The sequence below is a fragment of the Podarcis liolepis genome (genome assembly GCF_965112155.1).
Source record: "Podarcis liolepis genome assembly, chromosome: 2".
NCBI classification, from domain to species: domain Eukaryota; kingdom Metazoa; phylum Chordata; class Lepidosauria; order Squamata; family Lacertidae; genus Podarcis; species Podarcis liolepis.
The window spans coordinates 69,102,004-69,125,727 of record NC_139555.1 but is presented as its reverse complement, the minus strand read 5'-3'; the positions used below and the strand labels follow the sequence as shown (position 1 = coordinate 69,125,727).

The window sequence follows — 23,724 nt, the reverse complement described above, 5'->3', positions numbered from 1 at the left end:
GGCCGTATTCAGTTTCAGCAATGCTGAGTTCCTTAGTCGCATGCACAGTATTTCCATGAAACTATTCCCTTTTGCTTTTCCTCTCTGAGCATAAGAGGGAGGGCTCAGGTTGCTTCTTCCCAAGTAGGACTAATATTAGTTTCTAGAGTGTCTGTCACACCATATAACCCACACCTGTATTTTTCACTGACTTTTCACCCGCTTCCAGTAGAACCACACTCTGCCCTTTTAAAGACAAAGAAATCAGCACAGCTCACATATGTGACAAAAGAATTAAAGACATATTTTATTAGGCATTCAAAGCACCACCAAGGTGGCAAAGAATTGAAAACTCCCAGCCGGACAGCACGGTTCTGGGAAACACACTTAGAGCAAATCAGAAATAATAACTCTTTGGTAGGGATGCTCTGGGGCCACATCCAGCCCAGGGCTGTGCGCTACAAGCAAACGCAGCGTTGTATGGCTGGGGAGTGAATCACACGTTCATCTCATGGTGCGAGGAGAAGCAGCTTTTGCTGGTGTGGAGAAGAGGGCTGGATCCTGTGACAACTCTGCTTGAGGTCTGTTGCAACTTTATAGCACAAGGCTCTACACACCTTGGAGGTAGTCTGTTTCCAGCTCTCAGAAAGGAGTGGCTAAGTCTTGGGAGGGGAAAGAAAGCTCTTTCTTTTTCTTTTTTACTTTTGACTTGGCTCTTCCCAATTTCACTAGGGCCACATGTCTACGTGGAGGTGAGTTTCCATCACTGAAAGTGGAAATACATACTAACAGGCAGGACAGAGCCAGGCCTGGATCACAGAAATCATTTGCGATGCCTTCTCAAGGAAGGAAAGGCGGACAGGAGCCAAAGTTGGTAGTTACAACACAAAGGAGGCAAGAAGTCACGAGAACGAGCCCTACCCTGGCATTGGGAAAAGCTGTCGCCCCAAGAGGGCGAGGCAGCAAGCGTTCACATACACCTGAGGCAGTTAACGGACCTCCTAGGTAAGATCAAGTGTCAACTCTGCCTGCTTTGCAACAGCCACTAACGTATGGGATCCTTCAGCTAGGAAGTAACATTTCTAGGGCTCCACCTCTTTGGCTGCAGCTGGCACAAAAGTGACAAGAGGCACGGGCAAATCCTTTGGACATATGGCGACACTATGGCTTCACAGCATGGAGAAGGGTGGTGGTGATTCTGCCCCTGTCACTCAGTGCTGGTGCAGAATGGAATTCTATTTGAAAAAGAGCAGCAGCCTACAGCTCAGACTCTAAATCCATGTACCTGAATCCTTGCAGAGTACTGAAGGGAAATCTGAGCACTGCAGCTCCACCATTGGGAATGATTGTCAAGTGAAGGGTTTGGGGTGGGGGCAGCTCTCAGGACAGGACAGGGCAAAATGTGGGGGAAAGAGGAATGCAGGGCTTGGGCGAGCAGCAGCTTGGGCAGTCAGATCTCCTCTTCCCCACCCGCTTCCTCCTCCTCACACATGCGAGAAAGCATGGCTCTTGCACAGGGGCTTATCCTTTTTAGAGTAGAATGTCTTTCCTTCCAAGTTGATCTGGCAGATCTGTGGGGGGAAGGAAGGGAGGAAGGACTCAGTGAGGCAAGCATCAGTTCCACGCTCACAGGCCCACCACCCACTTCAGCTCATCCACAGGGACAAAAGAGGAAGGGCAAAGCCACAGGAATCACCCAATGCACCGCTGCCCAGCTTCACCCCCAACAGTCGTTGCCCTGCTAGACCTAAGGCATTGCCAGTCAGCAGGAGGCACCCGAGAGTGCTTGCCATGAAGGCAAGCAAGGACGAAAGGTTAAACCAGAGAGCTCCACCCCCAGGGAAAGAGCCAAGCTCAGAAGCCTCATCGGACAAGCTTCATGCTAGCAAATTGATGCCCCTGCCTGCCAGCGATGTCCCTCTATCACAGAATGCTCCTGGAGCAAAGGCTGGAAAGGGTTAGCTAGACCAGTGGTGGGTGGTGGAAAGAGGTGCTCACCGCACAGACGAAGCAAGTGTCATGCCAGCTGAAGCCCAGCGCCTCCAGGAATCGATCGCCAGCGTCTATCTTGAAGTCACAGCCACGGCATTTGGTTCCAAACATCTTCTCATAGTCTTGAGGCAGGGAGAGAAGGGGAAGGAGAGATTAGGCCAAGGTGTTCAGAATCTGGAGGCCGAGCTAGGAAAAAGAGCGCCGCTGCTTACATGAGCCATTGCCACAGCACCACCCGTCCCACTCACCTGCCTGGCAAAGGGAGGCTGCTTGGATTGCAGCACCATGTTCAAAGAGCAGCTAGAATCAAAGGCACTTGCCTTAACACCAAGCCTGTCTGTATATCAACTGGCAAGGAGTCCTGTCCTCCCTGGCCCTACCTGGAGATGCCAGGAATTGAACCAGGGACCTTTCGCATTTAAAGCACGCACTCTACCACAGTGTCTGGATCACTGCCCCAGTGATCTCAGCTACCAGTGCCTTCCCCCTCTGATCCACAGTTCTCTGCTCCTGCTCTAGGTTCCCTTCTGTTTCTGTAGCTCTGCTTCTGTCCCACAATACTGTCCTCTCCCCAGTATTTGCTTTTCTCTGCTCAGAGCCCTTCCTAAGCTAAGCAACAGATGCTCTGATGCTGCCCTGGAGCCTGTTGGGCTGGCTGGAAGACCAAAGACTCTGTGAAGAGATGGCAGACAACCGTCCCAGCCATGTCAAGCAAGGCTGCACATGCTGTTAAGAGCCCTGCACACCCCACCCGGCTTATGATGAAAGGCAGCTGTTCATTCATCTGGGAGAATTCCAGATTCTTTCACAGCATCAGATAATGTGGGGGTGGAGAGGGAAGCCACTCCATTTGTTAAGCCTTTCTCCCCCTAGAAACCTCCTCCCAATGGAATATTCCAAGAGAGGGCTGTGTTTATCAGGACTGGAATGAAAGGAAAAGAACAACACTTCCCAGCATGCTTTGCTGCATGCTTACGTGATGCAGGTACTACTCTACTGATCTCCATAGCAACCTGGCAGAATGGGCGCTGCCCGGCAACCATTACCAAGGGGCAGCCAGACCAGGGTCAGAGGAGGACGCCATTGCAAGTGTTTTGTTGCCCAAGCTCTCCCTGCCACTGAAGGTCAGTACTAGGAACTGTTTCTGTGGGGTATCCCCCCCACCCCTTCCAAGGAAGGCTGCTTTGGTGCTGGCTGCTCCCATTTCAGGGGGAGCTTGGGAAATCCCATATGCTTCCAATTTTATAAATCCAGAATGTTAATTAAAGGCTACCTAAAAGACTTCTAAGAAAGACCCACTACTTTGTGGGCACCACAGCCAAGTATTAGCCATACCTCTCTCACAGTAGGGCTGCCCTTCTTCCATGTAGAAGGCACGATTGCGAATGGGCGTTTTGCAGGCAGCACAGATAAAGCAATGTACATGCCAGGTCATCTTGAGGGCATGCATAATTTCCTAAAGAAACACAAGAACGCGAGTCACTCCACTGTAGGGCTGCCCTTTGCCAACAATGCAGGGTATTTAGACAGCACACTACACATAGGCAATACTGAACTTTCCACATGCCAGCCATACATTATTTCAACCATCCCAACAACCTGGTAGGGAAGACCAGGATTTAGCCTCCACAGATTTGGGGAGGGTGAAGAAGGCCGGAATACAGAGCAGGTTGCTCTAGCCTGCCAAGTGAGTTCATGACTAATATGAGATTTGAAACAGAGTTCCGGCTCGTGCTCATTGCTGTGCTATGTTTGCTCTCTGGAGCAGGCCAGAGTCTGGGAGTCCCCAGCCTCAAATATAGTAGCAAGACAAGTCTATCAGGTTTGTACTATATGGCAAGATCAGGTGTGGGGAACTTTTTTGGCTCAGTTGTCCGGATCCTTACCTGTCCACACCTCCAAGGGTCAGCTGTGACAGGTGAGTAGGACAACACACCTGTCAAAGTCCCTTGAGCAGCATTCCAAAGCACCTAACAGCTAGCTGGTTGTCTGCCACTTGGGAGTCGCAGTTCAGGAACCCCCAGGGCTGGTAAAACTGCTTTGTGCAGAGACCAGACCCACACATGGGGGACCCACAAGCATGGTTGGGGAGAAATGGCCCCACAGGCCAGCCAGAGGTCCCCCACCCCTGCTTTAATGCATCAGCCCTTGAGTTAACATAAGGAACTAGAGAGGATCACCCCTGAGTGGAAAGGGCTAGCAGCAATGGCTGGCTCCTTCTAAGCAAGGGAAATCTCAACATCAGGGATGTGGGACCTGCGACTCTCTAGAGGTTGCCTGACTTCAACTCCCATCAACCTCAGCCAACACAGCCAATGGTGAAGGATGATGGGAGTCGGAGTTCAGAACCACTTGGAGTGCACAGATTCCTCCCCACCCCTTCCTGATTCTCAGCATGCTTGAGAGTAGGCCTGCTTCCCCGAAGGCTGCGCTCCAACCAAACTCACCCCTGTGATCTTCTTCTTGCACTTGGCACAGTTGGGGGCATAGCGTATGTCGTAGCACTTGGGGCAGAAGATGGAGCCCTTCTCCTCAAAAAACCCGCCCTCGTCCAGCACCTTCCTGCACTGCGAGCAAGTGAACTCCTCAGGGTGGTAGTAGCGTCCCAGGGCCACCAGGTAGCGCCCTCTGGTGGAAAAACAAAAAGAGGAAGGGTTAGATTTGAGGTGGGTGATGAGCCTGGCCTCTTGCCTATTGGGGGAAAGGACAGGCAACCAGGGTCTTTCCCCTTCCATTGCCAGAAGACAATTCTACCTGTTGTTATGAAGCATGAGTCTACAGTACTATGGAAGGGAACACTTCCAAGGGCTGGTTTACACAGTGGTGTAGCATGGAGGACGGTTGCCCAGGGTGCAAAATTTCAGCACCCAGTGCTGCCTCAATACAACTTCGCACATCTGTCGCCGCACTCTGTTGAAAAGAGATTTTCCATGCAAACCAGGAAGTGACCTTTCCAGACAACGGAACAGCTCTTCTTTTCTTATTCTGTGGCTGCAAACTCCTGGGTGATGTGGATGCCATTAGGTAGTTGAATGTGCGTGTGTCCTCCATCCATTTCCCTTCCTCCACACAGCCCTGGGCATTGGCAATTCACACTATGCCACTGGGTCCCCACATTATGATTGCAGCATGCCAACATCAAGCAAGGGACTCGCATTTGTGAACAAGCCACTGCAAGTATAGGCACCAAACTTCCAGGTCACCTCTGCACACAGTATCCATTGGTGGAATCGGTGCACCCATCCAGAAGCCAGTATTCCAGGCTGCAACAGACTAAGTGAGGTGCAGGTGTATGTGTGTACAAACCACTTCCAAGAATTGGGGAGGGGGGGAGAACGATCCCTCCGCACTGCTGCAACTCTCACCTGATTATCTTGTTGCACTGGTAGCAGATGGGTGTTTTGTCGGCACTCTCAGGGGCTTGCTGCGCAGCCTGCACAATGGAGTTGCGGTTCTGCATCGGTGTTGGCGTAGCCGGCTGGCTGTGCTTGCTCAGGACCGTGCTGGTTTTATCTGGGGCATACCGCTCAGCAAAGGAAGGATCCACAGCCCAGGGTGGGCGGCTGGCCGGGCCGGAGACAGGTGCAGGCTTCGGAGCAGCAGAGCCTGGAACAGTCACACACAAGGCAATGGCACTTTATCTCTAAACAGCAACCCACTTAAGATCTGAAGCTTGCATGACATATGCATTGGCACTGTATCTAGGGTCTGAGCAATTCACTGGGAATAATCTCTGCCATTGGACTTGGGTGCAGTGGCGTAGCGTGGGGGGTGCAGGGGGGGCCGGCCGCACCGGGCGCAACATCTGGGGGTTAGGGTTAGGGGGCGCAAATCCACGGGTTAGGGGGCGCAAATCCACGGGTTAGGGGGCGCAAATTACTTGCCTTGCCCCGGGTGCTGACAACCCACGCTACGCCACTGCTTGGGTGGACAGACCCTCCTTCCCAAAGGAAGGCCATTGGCCACTGCTCATTTTCAGGCACACATGCATTCAAAAATTTAAAGCTAACACAGCTTCACAGCAAGAAGCTACAACAGGTTTTGCTGTAGACACTGTGGAAGATACCAGGTGCCAGTAGGCCAAGCTTTCCCCAGCAAGCATCCCTGCCCAGAGGTTTCATCGCAAGCACAGCGCTCCCAGCTTACCATATCCAGGCTCCACTTTCAAGGCTGGCGCAGAAGACAGATCCGGTATGGAGACCTGGCTACAGAATAACCAATTAGTTCCAGGCAACCTGGGCCCTTACCCACCCACTCCAGCAGAGGCTGCTACCATGGCCCAGGTACAGCAAGTCAATGGAGTGGGGATAGCTGTTTTTAATATTTTCACAGACCTCAAGGGGCTCACTGGAAGAATGAAGTTGGGGGACACACAAGAGCATCACTGGAGCAGATTGTGTGCAGTCAAAATATGCCCATACCCACAGTGTAGCAGTGACCCCTATTGGCTGGTGGTTTTGCTGCCCAGAGTGACCAGCATTAAGAAGAAACAGGTCCTATTATGCTAAGCCCAGGCTACAAAGCCTGTTGCCGAGGATGCGAGGACAAGCCAACACAAAAGACATTCTCCTCGTTTATGTGCAGAGGGAGCATTCATCTTCCCTTCTCTAAAGGAGGAGTTCAAATAAGACCTGGAGGAGGAGAGGACATGCATCATCCTGCCCTCTCAAGCACAATGACCGCAGCCACCACCTGCATGGATGGAGGATAAAGAACAAAGACTCCTGGGCCTGGTTTGCGCTCCTAAAAAAAAAAAGTAGGACACCAGAGCAAGTTCTGCACAGGAGCACCAAAAGCATTCCTGTTAACTGTACAGTATAGCCAGGTCAGAGGCAGATGGAAAACGGAAGGCAGGATTTATTTAAGGAAGTGTTCCTTTCCTTGTGCACAGCAAGTGCCTGCTTTCCTGGCATACCTGGGGCAGTTCCTATGATCCCAAACTGGGCAGTGGTGTGAGACAAGCACTGTGATAATATCAGCATGAAGGAGCAGCACAGCCTTCAAAGCCTCCCAGCCCCAGGCTGCAGGGCAGCTCTGCATAAGAGGAACAGGCCTTAGCTCAAGGGTACAATATCTGCTTTGCAGACAGCAAGGTCCCAGGCTCAGTTGACCAGCATCTGCAGGCAAGGGGCAGAAAAGATTCCCTGTCTGAAACTCCTGAGCTCAATAGACCAAGAGTTTGACCTCATTATAAGGCAGCTGAGATAGCTCAGTCAGTACAGCATGAGACTCTTAAGCTTGGGGTCATGGGTTGGAGCCCCACGTCGGGCAGCAGAATCTCAGGGTCGTGGACATTGGGCAAAATATCCCTGCATTGCAAAGGGTTGGACTAGGTGAGCCTTGTGCTCCCTTCCACCTCTACAGTTCTATGATCAGCTTCCTATGGCGGGGCAGGTGATGCCGCAGAAAAAGGACATGAGGCGTTATCAACCACGAAATGCACTTGTGGCCAGGGAGTAAGAGTGACAGCAATTCGCCTGTTTTGTAATCAGACACACAGCTCAGCACTGGTAGCTGGCATCTGCAGAAACCTGAGGGGCTGTGTGCTCATCTCTTGGCATAAGATTCACACAAGACAGCAAACTAGAAAGACATGCTGTTCTCTCTCACACATACACCAAATTCCACCACCTGTTCCAATGGGAGTCCAGAGTTTTGAGCTGTCAGAGGCCTGCCCCTACTTTGCTGGAAAGCACAGAAAGGCCAAGGTGCCCCAGTCAGCTCCTTAGCCGTCTTGTGCTGCCTGCTAAATCACTTCCTTAAAGCTTCAGGTAGAAGTTTTTCCACATGTTTAACCCCAACCCTACCTTCTTGCAGTAAACATTTTGCTTCCCATTCTTTCCTCTCAAGGTTACCATGAAGGTCCTCTTCTCTACAAGAGCCTTTTAAATATTTCAAAGGGTTTATGTGGTGTGTCGGGGGGTGCGGTGTAGACAACGTCATATTAGGGGCATGAAGCACACCCACAGACAGGTCATCTCACATAAGGCTCCAACAAATGACACCTCAACTTGGTCCCAGGGAGAGAGCCTATTGCCCCAAGACCATCTAGCTCAGGGCAACAGGACCATGCTACTTTCCCCACATATTCAACGCTTTTCACTTGGGAGAGAACCCTATGGCTTTAAGATGAACCATCAGAAGAAGTGTGGGCTTCAGAATAACTTCCAAGGTCACATGGCCCAAGAATGAGATCCATGGCAGGGAAAGAGTGTGAAGATCTGAGGGGGAACCAGCTGTGTAGGCAGTCATTTGAGGAGACTCAAACACTCCTAGCCCAGAGCAAGAAACTACAGTCTGTTCAGGAGTAGAAGCCTATGTACAAGGAAGGAGGCGGGGAGGAGAATGGGAGGTGTGTGGGGTTTGGGGAGCTGCAAATAAAGGAGAAGGGTGTCTTGAGCTGTTCCAAGTGCAAGCTTGAAAATGGAAGAGAAATAAAGCCTTGTTGAACCCCTTCCTTCCCCCTTCTGAGGTCCCCTTGGGCACCCAGTTGGGAGGCTGGAAGAAGAGACCAAGCAGGGGCACAGGGTACACATATTCTCCCACACCACCTCCTTCCTGTACATAGGAAGCAGCTCTCTTGTCGGGAAAGGGTAGACTAGGCTCTCTCTTCTCATCATGCTCATTTTCTAAGTGTCTGACACAAGGGTAGCAGGGAGAATATTCTAACCTGAGATTCTCCACCTGCAATGAGAAAGGATACAGCTCATCAAGAGCTGAACTATGTGATTATCCAAGACAGGAGCAAACGGATTCTGCACACAAGGCTTGTTGCAGACTAAAGGAGTGTGTGTGTCTGTTCATTAATTCCATTGTGCATGTTACATCTCATCCAACCTATCCAAGGGCTTTTCCTAAGGTGCAATCAACAGAAGAAGAAAAAGAGTATAGTAAATTACTATAACAGCTGTCTCAGTGCATCACGCAGGCAGAGGTGGTGAGATCCTGGCAGTCTTCTGTCTCACCACCCTGATCCTTGCCTGCTATCCTGTGATGTGGGCCTGGGGTGAAGAAGTTCACAGTCCCCCATATTTATCCCAAGGAATTAAAAGTATTGCGAAAAAGGAGAGAGAACTCAGTGCTGGCCTGCCAGTCAGGCTCCTGCTCCCAGAGGAAAACCAGGGCACAAAAGCACCCCAAAGTCGTCGGTGGGCAAAGGCATTGCATCTTTGCTCAGTTTCCCAAACAACCTTACAGAGGACAGCTGGGTTTATGCTCAGCTGGAAAACAAGTCGTCCCTCTAAGAAAGAACACAGCCTACCTACTAAAGGTGTGAAGAGATTAAAAAGGAAAGGAAAGAAAGACAGGAGCCAGTTACGAGAATAGGAGGATTTATTTTACTACAAAATGAAAGGTAGTAAAGCCAGCCTCCAACTAGATTGCAAACTCCTGCCTGGGCATCGGCTCCAGGCAGCTCTGGGGGTGGATATAGCAGCTGAATTAGTGTCATGCCTGCAGTCAAAACAATGATTACACACTCTTTCTAGAGTAAGGGGCACACAGCATTTCCTCCACCGAACAACAGGACATGCCTGCTGTGGAAGCAGGTTACCTGAAGAGCCAGAAGTCCCATCCCCTAGGGTTTTTCCCCCAAGCCCAACACAAGCAGCCATATTAAGTGTTGTCCAAATCAGAGAGCCTTTGGAAAAACTGAGGTATAATGGAGTTAATCAAGTGCAAGGAGGACACGTCTATTACAGCGTTATGGGTGGGCAAGTTCCGCAAGCCTTCACAACCTTACCAGGCATCTAGAAGAGGAATGCTTGCCATTTCCTCAAAGTGGTAGCCACAACCAGCCACTCATAGAACAATGATGGGGAAAGGACCAGGGGCTAAGGGCATGTGCATTCACCATTCAGTGGCAAAATAAAATAAAATGGAGAGGCCTGTTAGGAGAAGAAGTTTCATGGGTTGAGAAACAGCACTCAACAAAGGAGGGAAGGGGAAGATCAGCCACTACCAAGAACAGTTTTTTTTTTAAAAAAAATCCCATGCAGGTTTGAAAAGGAGCCCTTCCAGATATGAATGTCAGGAAATGACTTCCCTCTCTCTGAAATGCTCGGCCAGGAAGAAGAGTATTGGCAGCTCATTCAAGGCGGCAGGTCCCAAAGGAAAGAGGTCTCAGTGCAATGCCATATTGCATTGGGTAGAACCTTCCCCCTGCCTCCTTGGTTCAGTATGAAGGCCAGAAAGGAGCATACAGACGTCTCCACAGCCAATGTCTCTTCAGTCAGGGAAGAGAAAACACAGTTCAGAAACAGCTTCCTGGTAGTACCAGAGCATCTTGCTTAGAGTTGGGAGAGTCAAGCCTCCTGCTCAAAAACATGAACCCTCTTCCATCCCCTCCACAGCTGGAGGTGTGACATGAAGCTCAAAAAGCAGCAGCCACCAATGCAGAAGACTCCTGGAACCTGACTCCAGGTTCCGCCCTGCTCAAGTCGTTCCCCAACACAGTTCAGTTGCTACGTTTCCAGGAGTTGCTGTGGATTTCTAGTGGGGGTGGGGTGGGGGGAGGGGGTTGTTTTGCTTTTTAAAAGTTTTGTTCAACCAGTTAGAAGGAGACAGACAGAAACACGCCCTTCCCATTCACATCGGCATGCAATAGAGAAGAGCGGAGTCGAGAAGAGAAAGGCCGGCCCATCGCAGGCAGCCTAGGAGAGCACGTTCAGAGAGGTAGCCGATCGCTGGTGGTGCCAGTCGCGCAGGCGAGTGTAACGGGGGCTCTGAAGCTCCGAGACAAACTTTTCTCTGGGAGGGGAGAGAGAAAGAGAAAGAGACACAAGGAAGAGATGGGAGGAGAAAGCAGAGACCGAGAAGGAGAAAACCAGAAGAGAATACCAGGCATGCAAGGTCAAGGGAACAAGAGCAAGGTGGGAAGAAGGCTTTCATCCCCTCCGCCCCGGACAGATGGGAATGGGACAGTGGCCCTGGGCATCCGCCAAAGCTTAGGAGCGAGTCTGGACTCTGCACTTTCATTTCCAGCCCCTGGCACTTTGGGAGTGGGGAGAAGTCAGGTAGAAACCCACAGACTCTCCTGGCCCTATCAAAGGGACCTTCTTACCTGGCTTTCCTAACATGCTCATCATCCGGGTCTTGCACTGGCAGCGGGAAAAGGAGAAAGAGAATATCATGGTCTGAGCCAGTCAAGCTGTTTTAGTTTTCTGAGAAGAGAAGTGGAATTTTTTTTTTTGTTTTTGGAGGGGGGTGGGGTGGGCAGGAAGAGACTAGGCACAAAATAAGAACATTCCCTGGAGGATACAGGGCCTGGGCATCAACAATAATGAGAAGGAAGCAGAATGAGGTGCCTGCAGAGCTCTTTGCAGAGCAGAGATAGACTGAATGAGGTCAGCAGAGCATCACAAGTTGGAGAGAGAGAGAGAGAGAGAGAGGATCCTCCTGGGACTTGCTGTAGGACAATCTGCCAGCAGAGCCCTCCCAAACTGGCCCAGGTCCAGAATTGCTTGTGGAAGGTGGCCAGAGCTGTCCCAGAACAAGCTCAGGTGCCTCTGCAACCTTTGCCTTGTCGCCGGTGGCACCAAATGCCTCGTGACTCCCTGCCACTTCCCAGGCTGGAGCCAGCCAGCCAGCTCTCAACACCACCCCCAACCTGGAGTGGCTCCCCCTTGGAGGGAGGCACTTACTGAACTCCGTGCCTGTCAGATGGGCCAGGATACGGAAAGAACGGGACTGGGTTGTGCCTGTCCGCGGTCGCCAGTCCTCTGTGTCCTCAATGAGCCTCTTTTTGCTGGAGTCATTGGGGAGGAAAGCCGGCAGGCTTGCCAGCCGCAGAGAATGCCTACGAATAGACAAGGGCACTCAGCCAGGGCTGCACTGAGATGAGCATCTGCCAGGCATGCATGACACACACAAACACAAGAAACTGCATCAAGCGGCCGGGGGGGGGGGGGGAGATAAACCACCATGAGGCACAAATCAGGACATGGCCATAGTTTCATAATTCTGAAGATCGCAAGTAACCTGCCCTGCAGACACACTGAACGGATCCTGAAGCCCCTTCTGTTCCCTCTCCCCCATCTAGGCCAATTAATTATCCAGGCCTGAGGTAGCTCTGCGGTAGAGCATGAGACTCTTAATCTCAAGGTCGTGGGTTCGAGCCCCACATTGGGCAAAAGATTCCAGCATCTCGGGGCAACGGACTAGATGACCCTTGTGGTCCCTTACAACTCTACAATTCTATGATTTGAATTGTCTGGATAGTTAAAGCCACACACGAGACAGCACTTGGATGAGGATGATGTATGCGTGCTGCAAAAAGCCTGTGCATTTATGAGCAGCACCAAGTCCACAATAAACGGCTGCATGGAAGTGCTCCCTTCCAGAAGGGGCCTGGACTCTGTGTGTGTGATCCTTAAACCTGAAGCCTCCCATGTCAGGCTGCAGCAAAGCCCCCAGTTCCTCAGCACTGCTCTGGTGAAAATCTCAAAGGAGATTTTTCAATGCTGAAAAATGTGAATCCTTGTTGAGGAAAGCCCTGTTACTGCTTCTAGTGCTACTCCAACTTCACCAAAGGGATATTCACACGCTATAAGGGGACGAAAGCAGGAGCACACAACATACGAGGGACACAACAACATCTGTCCGAAAGTTTCTACCCTCCCCTCCCCCACCTCTCCCAGGTCTTACTGGTCCTCCAGGTAATAATCTCCATAATCAGGTGGGGGGTTGCTCTGGGGTGGAGCCTTCACTTCAGGGGGGTGAGCGCTAACCCTGAAGCCACGAAAAGTGAGAGAATAAGAGAAAAGATTGGACAGGTCAGGCAAGACATGCCACCCTAGTACACAACAGCACAAATAAAAGGCCACATCTCCTGAGGGAACAGCAGCTTGACTGTGCAGTGGGAAACACACACACACACACACTGCTCCCTGCCAGTTTTAGCACCACTTCCTTTCCCTTATCTGGGTCAGGCAGTTACTGCTAGCTACAGTTGTCAGCACAGCGTGAAGAGTCACAGCAGGCCATTCCACTCCCTTGGAAGCATCAGGAAGTTTCCCTGACGCCAAACTGCCAACATTTAAAGCCTCAGGGCAGCCACCATGCCCCCAACTGGCAGTTTCACCTCAGATTAGCCCCCAGGCCTGGTTCACATGACACGCTTAGCCAAACCATGGTTTAGTGCGTATGTGAGGGCTCCTGGAAAGAATATCTTGGACTCTTTGGTTTTTTGCTGCTGCGTCCTACTGAGCTAAGCCATCATTTGGTTTAGCATATTGTCTGAATCTAGCTGTCTCCGGGCTAATCACAAGCTGTAACCAAGGTTTGTTGTGTGGGTTACGCTTCATGGTTTGTCCGAGAGAGAGCTGAACTATGAGCATAGGCTTAATGAACACACTATGCCAAAGTGTGGCTTGGCTCAGCAGCAAAACAACCAGGAAGGACCAAAGAGGTTGTGATGTCCTCTCCCAGAGTCCACACAGGCTAAGCCATGATTTAGCTTAGCATGACATGGGATCCAGGCCACCGAGTCCTTCAGACAGGCTCCAACACAAACCCAAGAAGTCAAGAGGACACAAATAATGTTGCCCCACATACTGTAAGAAAGGGGACCTCCGCGTCCCAATTTTTACACTAAAGTCTGTTCTCCCCCTTCCCCGACTCGCAAACATGTCCCTCAAGCATCTCTTTTTATGAGGGGATATAACCCGCCATAACCACACACTCCTGTGGGAGAGTAGGATAGGGGGTAGAAAAGTCAGTGAAGCGGGGGGGACGGGGGACGGACTAAAATACCCAAACTAAAAAACTGGCAAGGAATGAGGAGGGTTTTTAGGTGATGAAAAGGAATTATGTTTAGGTCATGCATATTAGCAATAATACACTTTCAAGTTACAGAACAGGCAAAGGCTTACTGACTTGTCAGGGTTCTGCACCTGCAAGAAAGAGAGAGAGAGAGAGAGATACAGAGAGAAAGAGAGAGAAAAGGGAAAAGAGCAAAAAGACAGTCAGGAAAGTGAAGGACATGTTAGAACCATTAGACAAAGTTTTTTAAAAAACATGCTTCCCTTCCTGCCTCGTGTGGGTGAATAAAGCCGAGATTCCATGCACAGCTAACCTAACTGGGTCATGGATCCTCAACCTTTTGGACCCACTTTGAGCACATAAACACGCATTTGTGGACCCATTTAATATTTCACCATATATTTGTATGGTGGTAGTGCTCCTGTTATGACCCACCTTGGATCAGGTCGCAGCCCCCTAGCAGGTCCTGGCCCACCAGTTGAAGTCCAGTGCTCTAGGTCATAGGATCAGGAATGCAGGAGTATGAAATAAATGAGCAGCAGCACCATTTCTGCCGGCATGTAGACTACGCTCACCATGGTCCCACAACTGGTGTCATCTAAGGCACCTGACTGGCAGGGGACCCCGCACAGGCCAATGAGAGAGACAGGGGCGGTCAGAGGTATACAGGACTGCATCTAGCACAGATGTAAGCTTTTCCGTCTCCACCAACAAAGGTGCCAGGGACACATCAATGCACCAAACGAGAAAGGAATCACCTCAAAAGAAGCAGCATCCAAAACCTAGAGTGTCAGGACACAATTTGCATGCAGCCAGGCACTGTTAAAATCATTTCAGGATGTTTCATGGGAGGTGATTAATAAACAAACAGAATTAATTTAGGGCTGCATTTCTAGACATGGGAAGATAGCAGTCAGAAGATGCCAGTTTCAGGCTTGAAAAAATGAAATAGTCATGACACAAGTATAGATTAATCGGTATACAATTTCACCCAAGTCATTTCCTTAATAAACTGGAAATCTGGATTTACCATAGTGCTGCTCCCTTCCAAAGGATGCCTGAGAACAGCTACACTGGTACGGGAATTTTATGCTGGGATGAGCAGAATTGGAAACTCAGCCCAAAGCCTTGATGTCAGCTACTCAGTATTTTATCTGGGGTGGACAGCTTTATGCATAATTTCTTTTAGTAATTATAAGTTTACATATCATATTATTGTGCCCAGTGCTGAGACCTTATGGTGCAGGGCAGGTAAGAAATCTTATAAATGAAGATACTGGATCTGGGACCTAGTAAATGATGAACAGTTTGGAGACTAACTGTAGCTTAGATTGCTAGGGAGGCGGTGAGGATGGAAAGTTACATTGGGATCCATAAGCGACATTCATTCCTGGCATAGTGAGTCAGCCACAGAAGAAACCACAAGCAGATAGCACCATACCTATAGATACAGATCACTCGCCATAGCACAATGCCGCTCAGACCAAAGAATCTAGCGATTCCTTTGTGTTGGTGAGTCAAGAGAACTACTGGCTGGGGTTCCTGGGATGCAGCCCCATGCTCCTGACTGCCGCCTACGAGAGCATTATTATTATTCTTTGCCCAGGAGATAAGACTGCAGGACTCGAAAGAAGTGAAAGATGATGAAATGCAGGCCGCTAAACGGTCTGGCTTTTTCAATTAGGCATTCCGGAATGAACAATACACAAGAGACCTGGCCAGATCTAGGCATTGTAATATGAGCTCCAGCCACCAGGGGTCACTGCAACACCAGATGTCTTAAGTTCTAGCACAGATTCTGGTACAGAGGGGGGGGAAGCCATTGCCCACCCATAAAAAGGCCACACAGGCAGAGCCCGACATGCACAGTGCGGGCAGACAGGCGAGTGTGTGGGCAGAACAGCACAGGGCAGAACTCCACAGTGAGGCCACTCGACTCCCTCCCCCCCCGACTCCCCAGGGTGTCTAAATAACACAGCGACATACCCATTGTGCTGTGTGGTGCAGACGGACGCAGAGGGAGTGTATGGCACCGATTTCGTCACCAGCCCGGGCTGGGAGTTTGGAGCAGAGCTGACTCCAAAGGGCCGGGCCGTTTTGTTGAGGGCAGAGCTGGGAGTGAAGTTATATTTCGGGCGCTCGGAGGAAGGGAGCGCATCCTGAGCAGAAGACAAAACACACAGATGCCCAAGCTGGCACAGCAGGCAGCATGCAAGTGCACCCCCCCCCCACTGCCAGGCAACGCCAGAGGACACCATGCCCCAGGTGGAAGCCAGGCCAGATTCTGGACACAAGGGCATTCCTCAAGTCCCAGGGCAATAACCACAGCCAGCCAGCCAGCCAGCCACATTCCTGGCTGGCAGTAGCCAAGACACAAGCAAACACAACCTGTATGTGCCCAGTTGCCCACTGCCAGCTGACTTTGTTGAGCACCCTATGTGGGCAAATGTGGCCGCTCTAGAACTGACCCCGGGATGAGCCCTGGAGAGCAGGTGAGGCAGTTCAGTGTGGGCACGTGTCGTAGCAAAACTAAACCATGCATATCCATTTCTACACCCTTCTCGTTCCCTGCCTCCATCTCATTCCCTGCCTCCTCCAACCACAAGGGAAACTGAGGAGGGATACGCCCAAGCAGAGAGGGAAACGAGAAGACAGCCCTGGCCACAATCTTGGAGAAGCTGTTTCCCTCCACAGCCTGACTGCCTGGAAGTCCCCTACCCCCGCCCAGCACTTCTTTTGTGAGGAAAGGCCTCAGATTCCAGAATAAACATTCATACAGGGTTAGACTATACAGGGAACATAGAGGAGGGCAGCAAATGGCTCTGTTTGCTGCTCCAGCCCACTTAAGGCAGGCAGCTCCCGGTTCATCCTCCATCTGACCTCTGATGATCACAAATAAATTCAATACTGTGGCGGCCATTTTGAGTTTCTGGCTTCTGAAGGTTTATGGGTGCAATCAAGAGGAGTTCCATTGAACAGCAAGAAAATAAACTACCATAGATTTGGAGGGCTGGGGAAAAGGCAGCAGTGAGCTCCTTTAGTGCCAGCACACCAAAATTCAGGCTATGGTGCCTGGTTAGCTCCAAGAGTGAGCTGCCAAGGGGGGAAGATTCCACCAAAACCAGGTGTAAAAAGGAAGACGATAGCAATGGATACATACAAAAGTTGCTTGCTTGGAAACTTCAAATAATCAAAATGCCAAGGAGTTGCAAGCTGCACATCACTTATTTGAGGGCATGGTGAATGCAGTAGGAATGTCTGACTTAGAAAAGCCTTATAAGCACATGGCAGACATAGCCATAGAGTTTGGCCCACAGATGTAGAACAATCGGTGTAGCTCAAACAGACCCCTGGAGAAGGGCTGTGCAGCCTAAAACGCATTGGTATTTGTTATTATCCTGAGTTTCAGAATGGATTCTTCACACCCCACTACAGTCTCATTTATTTATTTTGGCTTTTACATCAGGCACCTAACTCAAGGAGTGTCAAACAAGCTAAGGCACTTGTGTTTACCCAACTATCCCACAGCTCCCCCTAGACCAGCGACAGAACTGGTGCCCAGCTAGGTCTGTGAGAGAACAGACCCACCATGGAAGAAGCGGAGGAAGACGTACCTTCTGAGGCTTGCCAAGGAGATTCTGGACTCTGCAAGAGAAAAGCTGCCGTTAACGAGAAGAAAGGCACTGCCTGGCAGGGACTCTCCTGGGACAGCAATAACAGGCAAGAGGGTGGCAGCAGGTGCTTTTGACTTGCAGCAACAGTGCTGCACTTCACAGCAGAGATTGTGCTCAGAGAGCAGGGCCACAGCAACATGAGGAAAGCAGCCTGCTCCCTTTCACACCATGAGGGAAGATAGTGGTGACAGCTCAGCCATGGAAGATCCAGTGACTGGATTGGTCCTGCCTAGGTTGCCTGGGAGAAAACTTTTCTGGGGCATGGCTAAAAGCCCTCTGTCCTAAGAGCACACCCTTGGCCTCTCTCAGTGTTAATATCCACCCATTCACACACTCACTTAAGCATCACTCCGGCTGGCTGCATAAGGACCCCTGGAGAGTTAGAGAGGCTTTCTTCCACTCTCCAGTGATTCAGATGCAGCCAAGATCACTGTGGGTATAAATATCCTATGAAGCGGTGGAAGTTCACCAAAGTGAAAAGCTAGTTAGCCGACTGCTATGTTTATGAGTTAAGACAGTGCTTCTCAAAGGGCGTGGGACGCCACACTGGTGCGGTAGGAGAGAATAGGAAAGCGTGGCACGAAGATTCAAGGAGAAAGAAACTTTTAAATATTTCAGTGTAGTGTAGTATCTGTCTATATTGCGGAATATGGATAGGCATATTTTCAAAAAGAGCAAGAGCATCAAGTGATATTGAGCATCAAGTTGTGATGCAGGATTGCCATTTGAACAGTGTGCTGGAGAGCAGCCTTGGCAATACTGCAGTCCCACCACACATTGTTGTGAATAGAGATATTCAACTCTGACAAATGCAAAAGATCAGAAAAGAGAAAGGCTTCTTTGTGTTGAGATGAGAGTTTGTTTGACTCAAGTTAGACCTAATATAAATGAAGCTACCAGCAAAAGCAAGCTCACACCTCTCATTCAGTTTGTATACATGCTTAAAGTTCATACGTAAGAGGCTCGTTGATCATTATATTTTGGGAATGATACATGTTATTATGTAGCTGCATTGTTCTATACTTTCTGGATCAAGCACTGCTAGTTGTTTCTCTTTTGGCTTTCCAATGTATTTCTTATCAATAAAAAAAATGGTGTGGCGTGAGCAAGTCTTTATTCTGGAAGTGTGACCCAGAGAAAAAAGTTTGAGAACTAGTGAGTTGTCATTCCGAGTGCAAGGAGTACGTCAGCTGTGACCACTTCTCGATCCTATAACGCATGCCATGCTCCTAGTATCTTAACTCACACCAAGAGCCTCTTACCTGCTCAAGCTGAGCGAGAGCTTGTCTCCGCACGCACGGATCTTGTTCTGTGCTTCAATGTGGGTCAAGGAGCTCGTGTTCTCTCCATCAATGCTTAGCACCCAGTCACCTACTCCCACACCTGCTTGGGCTGCCTTGCCCCCGGGGGTGAGCTGCAAGGAGAGGAAGAGGAGGACTCGGTGACACAGAATAGTTACCCACATGAAGAGACAAAGACAGGAAGCAAGCAAGCAATGTGGTTCTCAGCATTACACCATGTCTAGTGGAGCAAGATCTGGAGTAGTGGAATCAGATCCAATCCTGTCTTCCTCTGTTTACCCCATAGCTTCCGCTAAACAAAGTGTGTAAATGTTGCATGCTCCAGAGGGGATAGCACTGTAGAGAACAATGCTCAAAGTGGCTGGAACTGATTTACCGATGGGCCTGAAAGTTGGAAACCAAGATTCAAACCCAGCAGGGAGGGCAACTACAAGGCCACCCAGCTATCTTCCAGTCTAACCTGCCTCCCAGGGATGATGCAAAACTCATAGAGGAAGAGACAGGTACAAATTTATGAATGAGACATATTTCACTGCATAAGACTTTGCTGTCCCATCTCTCCTCCTGCCATTAAAAGGAGATCCCGACTTGCACCAACACCACACCTGCTGGCCTCCAAAGAGGCTCCTCATGCCTAACGCATGGTCTTTGACTTTGATCAGCAATGATCAGTGTTAGAAACTCATATATATAAGCTAGGTAACAAATTGCTCCTTAAACCAGGGTTACAGTTGTCAAAACGAAATGTCTAGTTGCCATGTAGGGGGCCAGGCAGCTCGAAAGTCCTATTTTTCAATACGACCTTTTGGTTCCTGAAATTCATTCTGTTTGCACAAATAAAATATCACGGATACAATTCTACAGGATGTGTTGTTAATGTGTGAAAACAGTAAGATCCAAGGATCCCCAGGCATGCATCTCCAGATGGTGGAGACATCATGTTCGCTTGGTCGCAAGTGGCCTGGAGAATTTCGAACACTGATCAGCATATCGTTTTCTGGCAATATAAAGAGGCCTCTGAAACATGCCTTGGCTGCTTCTCCACAAAACCATATAGTTGCACATCTTAAATTGCCAACAATCGTATGCATGATCGGTCTGGCTTCACACTGTCCCATAGCATTCAACCCCCCCCCCCAAAAAAAAACCCCACAAGCAAACACAGCCATCCAGGGTGCTGGAGAGGAGGAAACTTGATCCCTGATAAAATTCCTCTCGTAGGTCCTGCAGCCATCCTTAACAAAGCTGGACTAGCTTAAATTTGCCGAGCATCATGACACACCCAAAACCTTTCCAAACCCCAGTTCTTAGTCTTAGTGTTGCATTACTGCCATCACTCACTGAGCTCAGTGGTACATTGATCACATCCCAGGTTTTGCATTGGTTATGTCCACACATTGGGGCATGGATGAGTTTGTGGATGAATGGTGCCAGGCGTGTGTCTGTGTGCTGACGTCTGAGTGCTTTCAATGTTATGTCTCCCAAACCTATGCTGATGTTTCCTACCTGCACAAGTGGGCGGTGCCTGATGGGATCTATTTCTGCTGTGTGGTGTTGTTCCCTCCTCTCTACCTGTGTCTGTCAGTAACCCTGAGTCATTGTCATGAGCAAAGCGATTCAGAGACATAAATATAAATAATGATCCCCCAACCCTCTGTGAGGTCTGGCATCCATTCTGGGCATGCATGCAATGGCAAACGGGCACCTTTTAAAAAACGAAAAGAAAAATTAATTATCTGTGGAGTGGTGTTACAACAAACTTCTGCCAAATCCAATGCTTTATAGAAGGACAGATCTGCCAGATTTGCACAAAGTGCAAGTGAAAATATTTTTTATTAAATGATATGTCATGGCCAGAACCACCAGTAGGTCACTGAAGAGCACCGTACAAGGATAAAGAATGGCTGGCAGGTAGATGTACAGGAACCTCCAATCTGTTTCCATTGAGAAAGTGTGTGTGTTTGCAAAGAAAGCAGGGGCCCTGCTTCATCTTCAGATAATAATTTTATTATTCATTCCCGCGCCCATCTGGCTGGGTTTCCCCAGCCACTGTCACCAATCAAGTAATTGGAAATTGGTCACATCTCTGTAAGCTGCATAATCATTGCTGGGAAGATGGCTCATTGCCCACCACCATGGGCACTCCTTTTCAGGCACAAAGCAAATTTCCTTTTTACATTTGATATAGCTGTTCTGCAATTTTTTTTTTTAGCAGTTTTATTATTATTATTTTATGCCCCTTCATCTGAGCTGACAGAAGTAAAATGGGAGTAGAGGGTGTGGTGACAGACAGCAATGAGTGAGATGTAATGACACATGTAAAAATACGCCCCCACACAATGCGCTTCAGTATATCCAGATGTAATTTCATATTGGATATACTTTCATTATCAGATTATCCCCAAGGCTGGAGATATATAATAATGTTACGGTGGAAGGAGCATAATAATAATAGTAACAGCAGTAATTTTATTATTTGAACCCTGCCCATCTGGCTTGTCACTTGAGCGAGGAGGCCATTATGTGGACAATACCAAAAAAATTGAGGCACAAGAAGTTGCAAAACCACATTGAACTCCCATGCAGATGAGCCCACACCTGTGGGCAAGAGGAAGCAAAACTGGAGGAATAATATCTACTCCCAGAAAAAGAAAAAAGCAACTCCTGGGTTAGCTTTACAAATACATTATGGGGGAAAATAGATACCTGCAATACAAAAGCTAGCTCCTAAACAGCATAAAACTAATTCAGTAAGGGGTTAAGAATGAATTTTATGTGCCACGTGGGTGAGGGGAAGAAAAAGCACAGAATGACCAGGCTCCTGTAGCTTTAAGACTTGTAAAGAAGTGGGAATTTCAGGGAGGCGCAGCTTTTCTCACCCATGCATGGCAAGCCGCATCTTGCAGAAATTCCTTCCCTCCTGGCTTGGCGATAGAGGAGCCCTGTCCCGCTTTGCATCCGGTCACCGTATTTGGATCCACTGCAGAGAAGTTGAGCAACGACTGCACATTTATTGTGCAATAAAAACAAATTATCTGGAAGAGCCCAGGGCCTACGGGAGAGTTTAGACTTGCTGATGAATGCAGCAGACCAGACGGAACAGCCCAAACATAACTTTGCAGTTGCCTGGCTGCTGACCCAAAGTGCACTCCTTGGCCCTTTGAGTTGGAATATGGCAGTTCCCACCACGATGCTGTAGCAGCCAGGGAAGCTGCACCTGCCGATACTCTTGTCGTTCAGCTTTTAAAAGCGGGTGGTGAAAAGCCCTGTCTAGCAACACACATTCTCTCCGCCATCCCCTCCACCCTCCAGTGTTTTGGCTTTGTACTTCCCTCCTACTGCTTGTATTGGCGTTCCTCTCATGTTTGCTGCGCTTGTGGACACAGAAGCACACAGTGCTCCCTGGGCAGGCAAGATTAAAAGTCTGATTGAATGAACTCTGCGCCCAGGTTCTCACCATTAGATTATGGCAGTGAATTAACTTCTACAAAAGGGCACCAAACTGTCAGTCTTAACCCGACTGTCTTCTTATTGGGATACCTGTAATATACAGTACACACACAACACAGGATGAGGGGGGTTCAGGGATCCCCAAATGAGTAGGCGGGGGTGTTGAAATTCACCCCTGATGATCAGGCAAAAGGAAAAAGAAAAGAAACAACCTGAGTCAAGGCTAAATGAAGTAAGAGAGAGGCACAGCATTGCAACTGATTGCACCATCTTGCCTGCTGAGCCTTGGGAGAAGAGCATTGCAGTACAAGGAGCCCATTTTTATTTATTTGAATTATACCACGCCCTTCAGCAGTTTCCCAGGGCTGCTTTGCACTAATATGTGGAACAAGAAAGGAAGGGGAGGCTGAGTGGTAGTTAGGAACTGAGGAAGCTGCCTTGCTGGCACTACCTCAGACTTAACTGGTCTGTCTGGCTCAGTCACTGACTACAGTCACTGACTGGTAGCGGTTCTCCAGAGGTTCAGAGAGGGGGCAATGCCCAGCCCTACTCAGAGATGCTGGGGATTAAACCTAGGACAGCATGCACCCTACCAGACAACTACCAGACTTTTAGAAGACATCTGAAGGCAGCCCTGTTTAAGGAAGCTTTTAATGTTTAATAGGTTATTGTATTTTAGTGTTCTGTTGGAAGCCGCCCAAAGTGGCCGGGGAAACCCAGCCAGATGGGCAGGGTATAAATAATAAATTATTATTACTACTACTACTACTACTACCGCTAAGCTACAGCCCTCCACAAGGTTGAGAGTGAAGAGGGGGAATCTGGGACAGTGTGCTCCTAGAATTCCTTTCACATATTGCCCATGCAATTACTGCTGGGCAGGCTCCTGGCATATTAGTTCCCTCTCAGGCATTGCTGAGGGGACTGAGGCCATGCTTTGGGTCCTGCCCTCAGCATGCGCATGCTGGTCGCCCTCACCCACCCCACCCCAGGTTGGTGTGGTTATCTGCAGGGAAGAAGCTTCAGGCATGAACAACTGCTTAATGCCACATGCTGTCTACAGATGCCCAGGCACTAACGGGCTTTGAGCAAACACCCACCCACCCCGACCGCCTGCAGGGAATGGCTTCTCTCTTGCACACAAACCCACTTCTGTCTCTGCCCTATTTGGATATGTTTAGTACTAGTTGGAATCTTCTCAGAAACGCTCAGGACTGCTGGACAGTCATAATCTTCCACAAAGCAAACAGCACCCACACCCACAAAGCCACACCACTTCAAAACTATTTGGGAGCATCTCAGAAAAAGGGAAAGTTATGAACGATGCTTTGAAGAACGATGTTGCTTGCAGCAACGGCAGGCAGTCATAGGTGCTGAAAACTTGACAGAGAGGAAGAAGGGCGCTCCCTTTCCCCAGGGTTGAGAAGCCTCTATGAAAAACTGGAAGTACGGGAGAGGGCCACATTTATTCGTTCAGAAGTAGAGTGTTACCAATGAGTGGTGTGTGTGTTCCCCCTCCACCCGTTGGACTGTGCCTTTAAACAACTGCCAGGCAAACCCAGCAGAAA

The 23,724-nt window shown here is 49.4% G+C and overlaps 1 protein-coding gene across 4 annotated transcripts in view; it reads right to left on the bottom strand.

Moving 5' to 3' along the window:
* Positions 1 to 262: 262 nt before the first annotated feature.
* The window catches only part of PDLIM7 (PDZ and LIM domain 7), a 42,390-nt gene continuing 18,928 nt past the window's right edge, over positions 263 to 23,724 (bottom strand). For 2 of the 4 annotated variants that reach the window (XM_083488449.1, XM_083488450.1), the window contains exons 3-14: positions 18,668 to 18,819; positions 17,346 to 17,376; positions 13,846 to 13,862; positions 12,616 to 12,699; positions 11,613 to 11,767; positions 11,033 to 11,069; positions 6,118 to 6,176; positions 5,337 to 5,577; positions 4,419 to 4,599; positions 3,307 to 3,427; positions 1,978 to 2,093; positions 263 to 1,550 (exon numbers count right to left, since the gene is read on the bottom strand). In XM_083488449.1, the coding sequence (XP_083344575.1) occupies positions 1,464 to 1,550; positions 1,978 to 2,093; positions 3,307 to 3,427; positions 4,419 to 4,599; positions 5,337 to 5,577; positions 6,118 to 6,176; positions 11,033 to 11,069; positions 11,613 to 11,767; positions 12,616 to 12,699; positions 13,846 to 13,862; positions 17,346 to 17,376; positions 18,668 to 18,819 (1,281 nt within the window). In that variant the 3' untranslated portion in view covers positions 263 to 1,463. Of the gene's footprint in view, positions 1,551 to 1,977; positions 2,094 to 3,306; positions 3,428 to 4,418; positions 4,600 to 5,336; positions 5,578 to 6,117; positions 6,177 to 11,032; positions 11,070 to 11,612; positions 11,768 to 12,615; positions 12,700 to 13,845; positions 13,863 to 15,717; positions 15,891 to 17,345; positions 17,377 to 18,667; positions 18,820 to 23,724 lie in introns of all 4 variants that reach the window. The other 2 variants (XM_083488451.1, XM_083488452.1) reach the window with 2 other exon arrangements.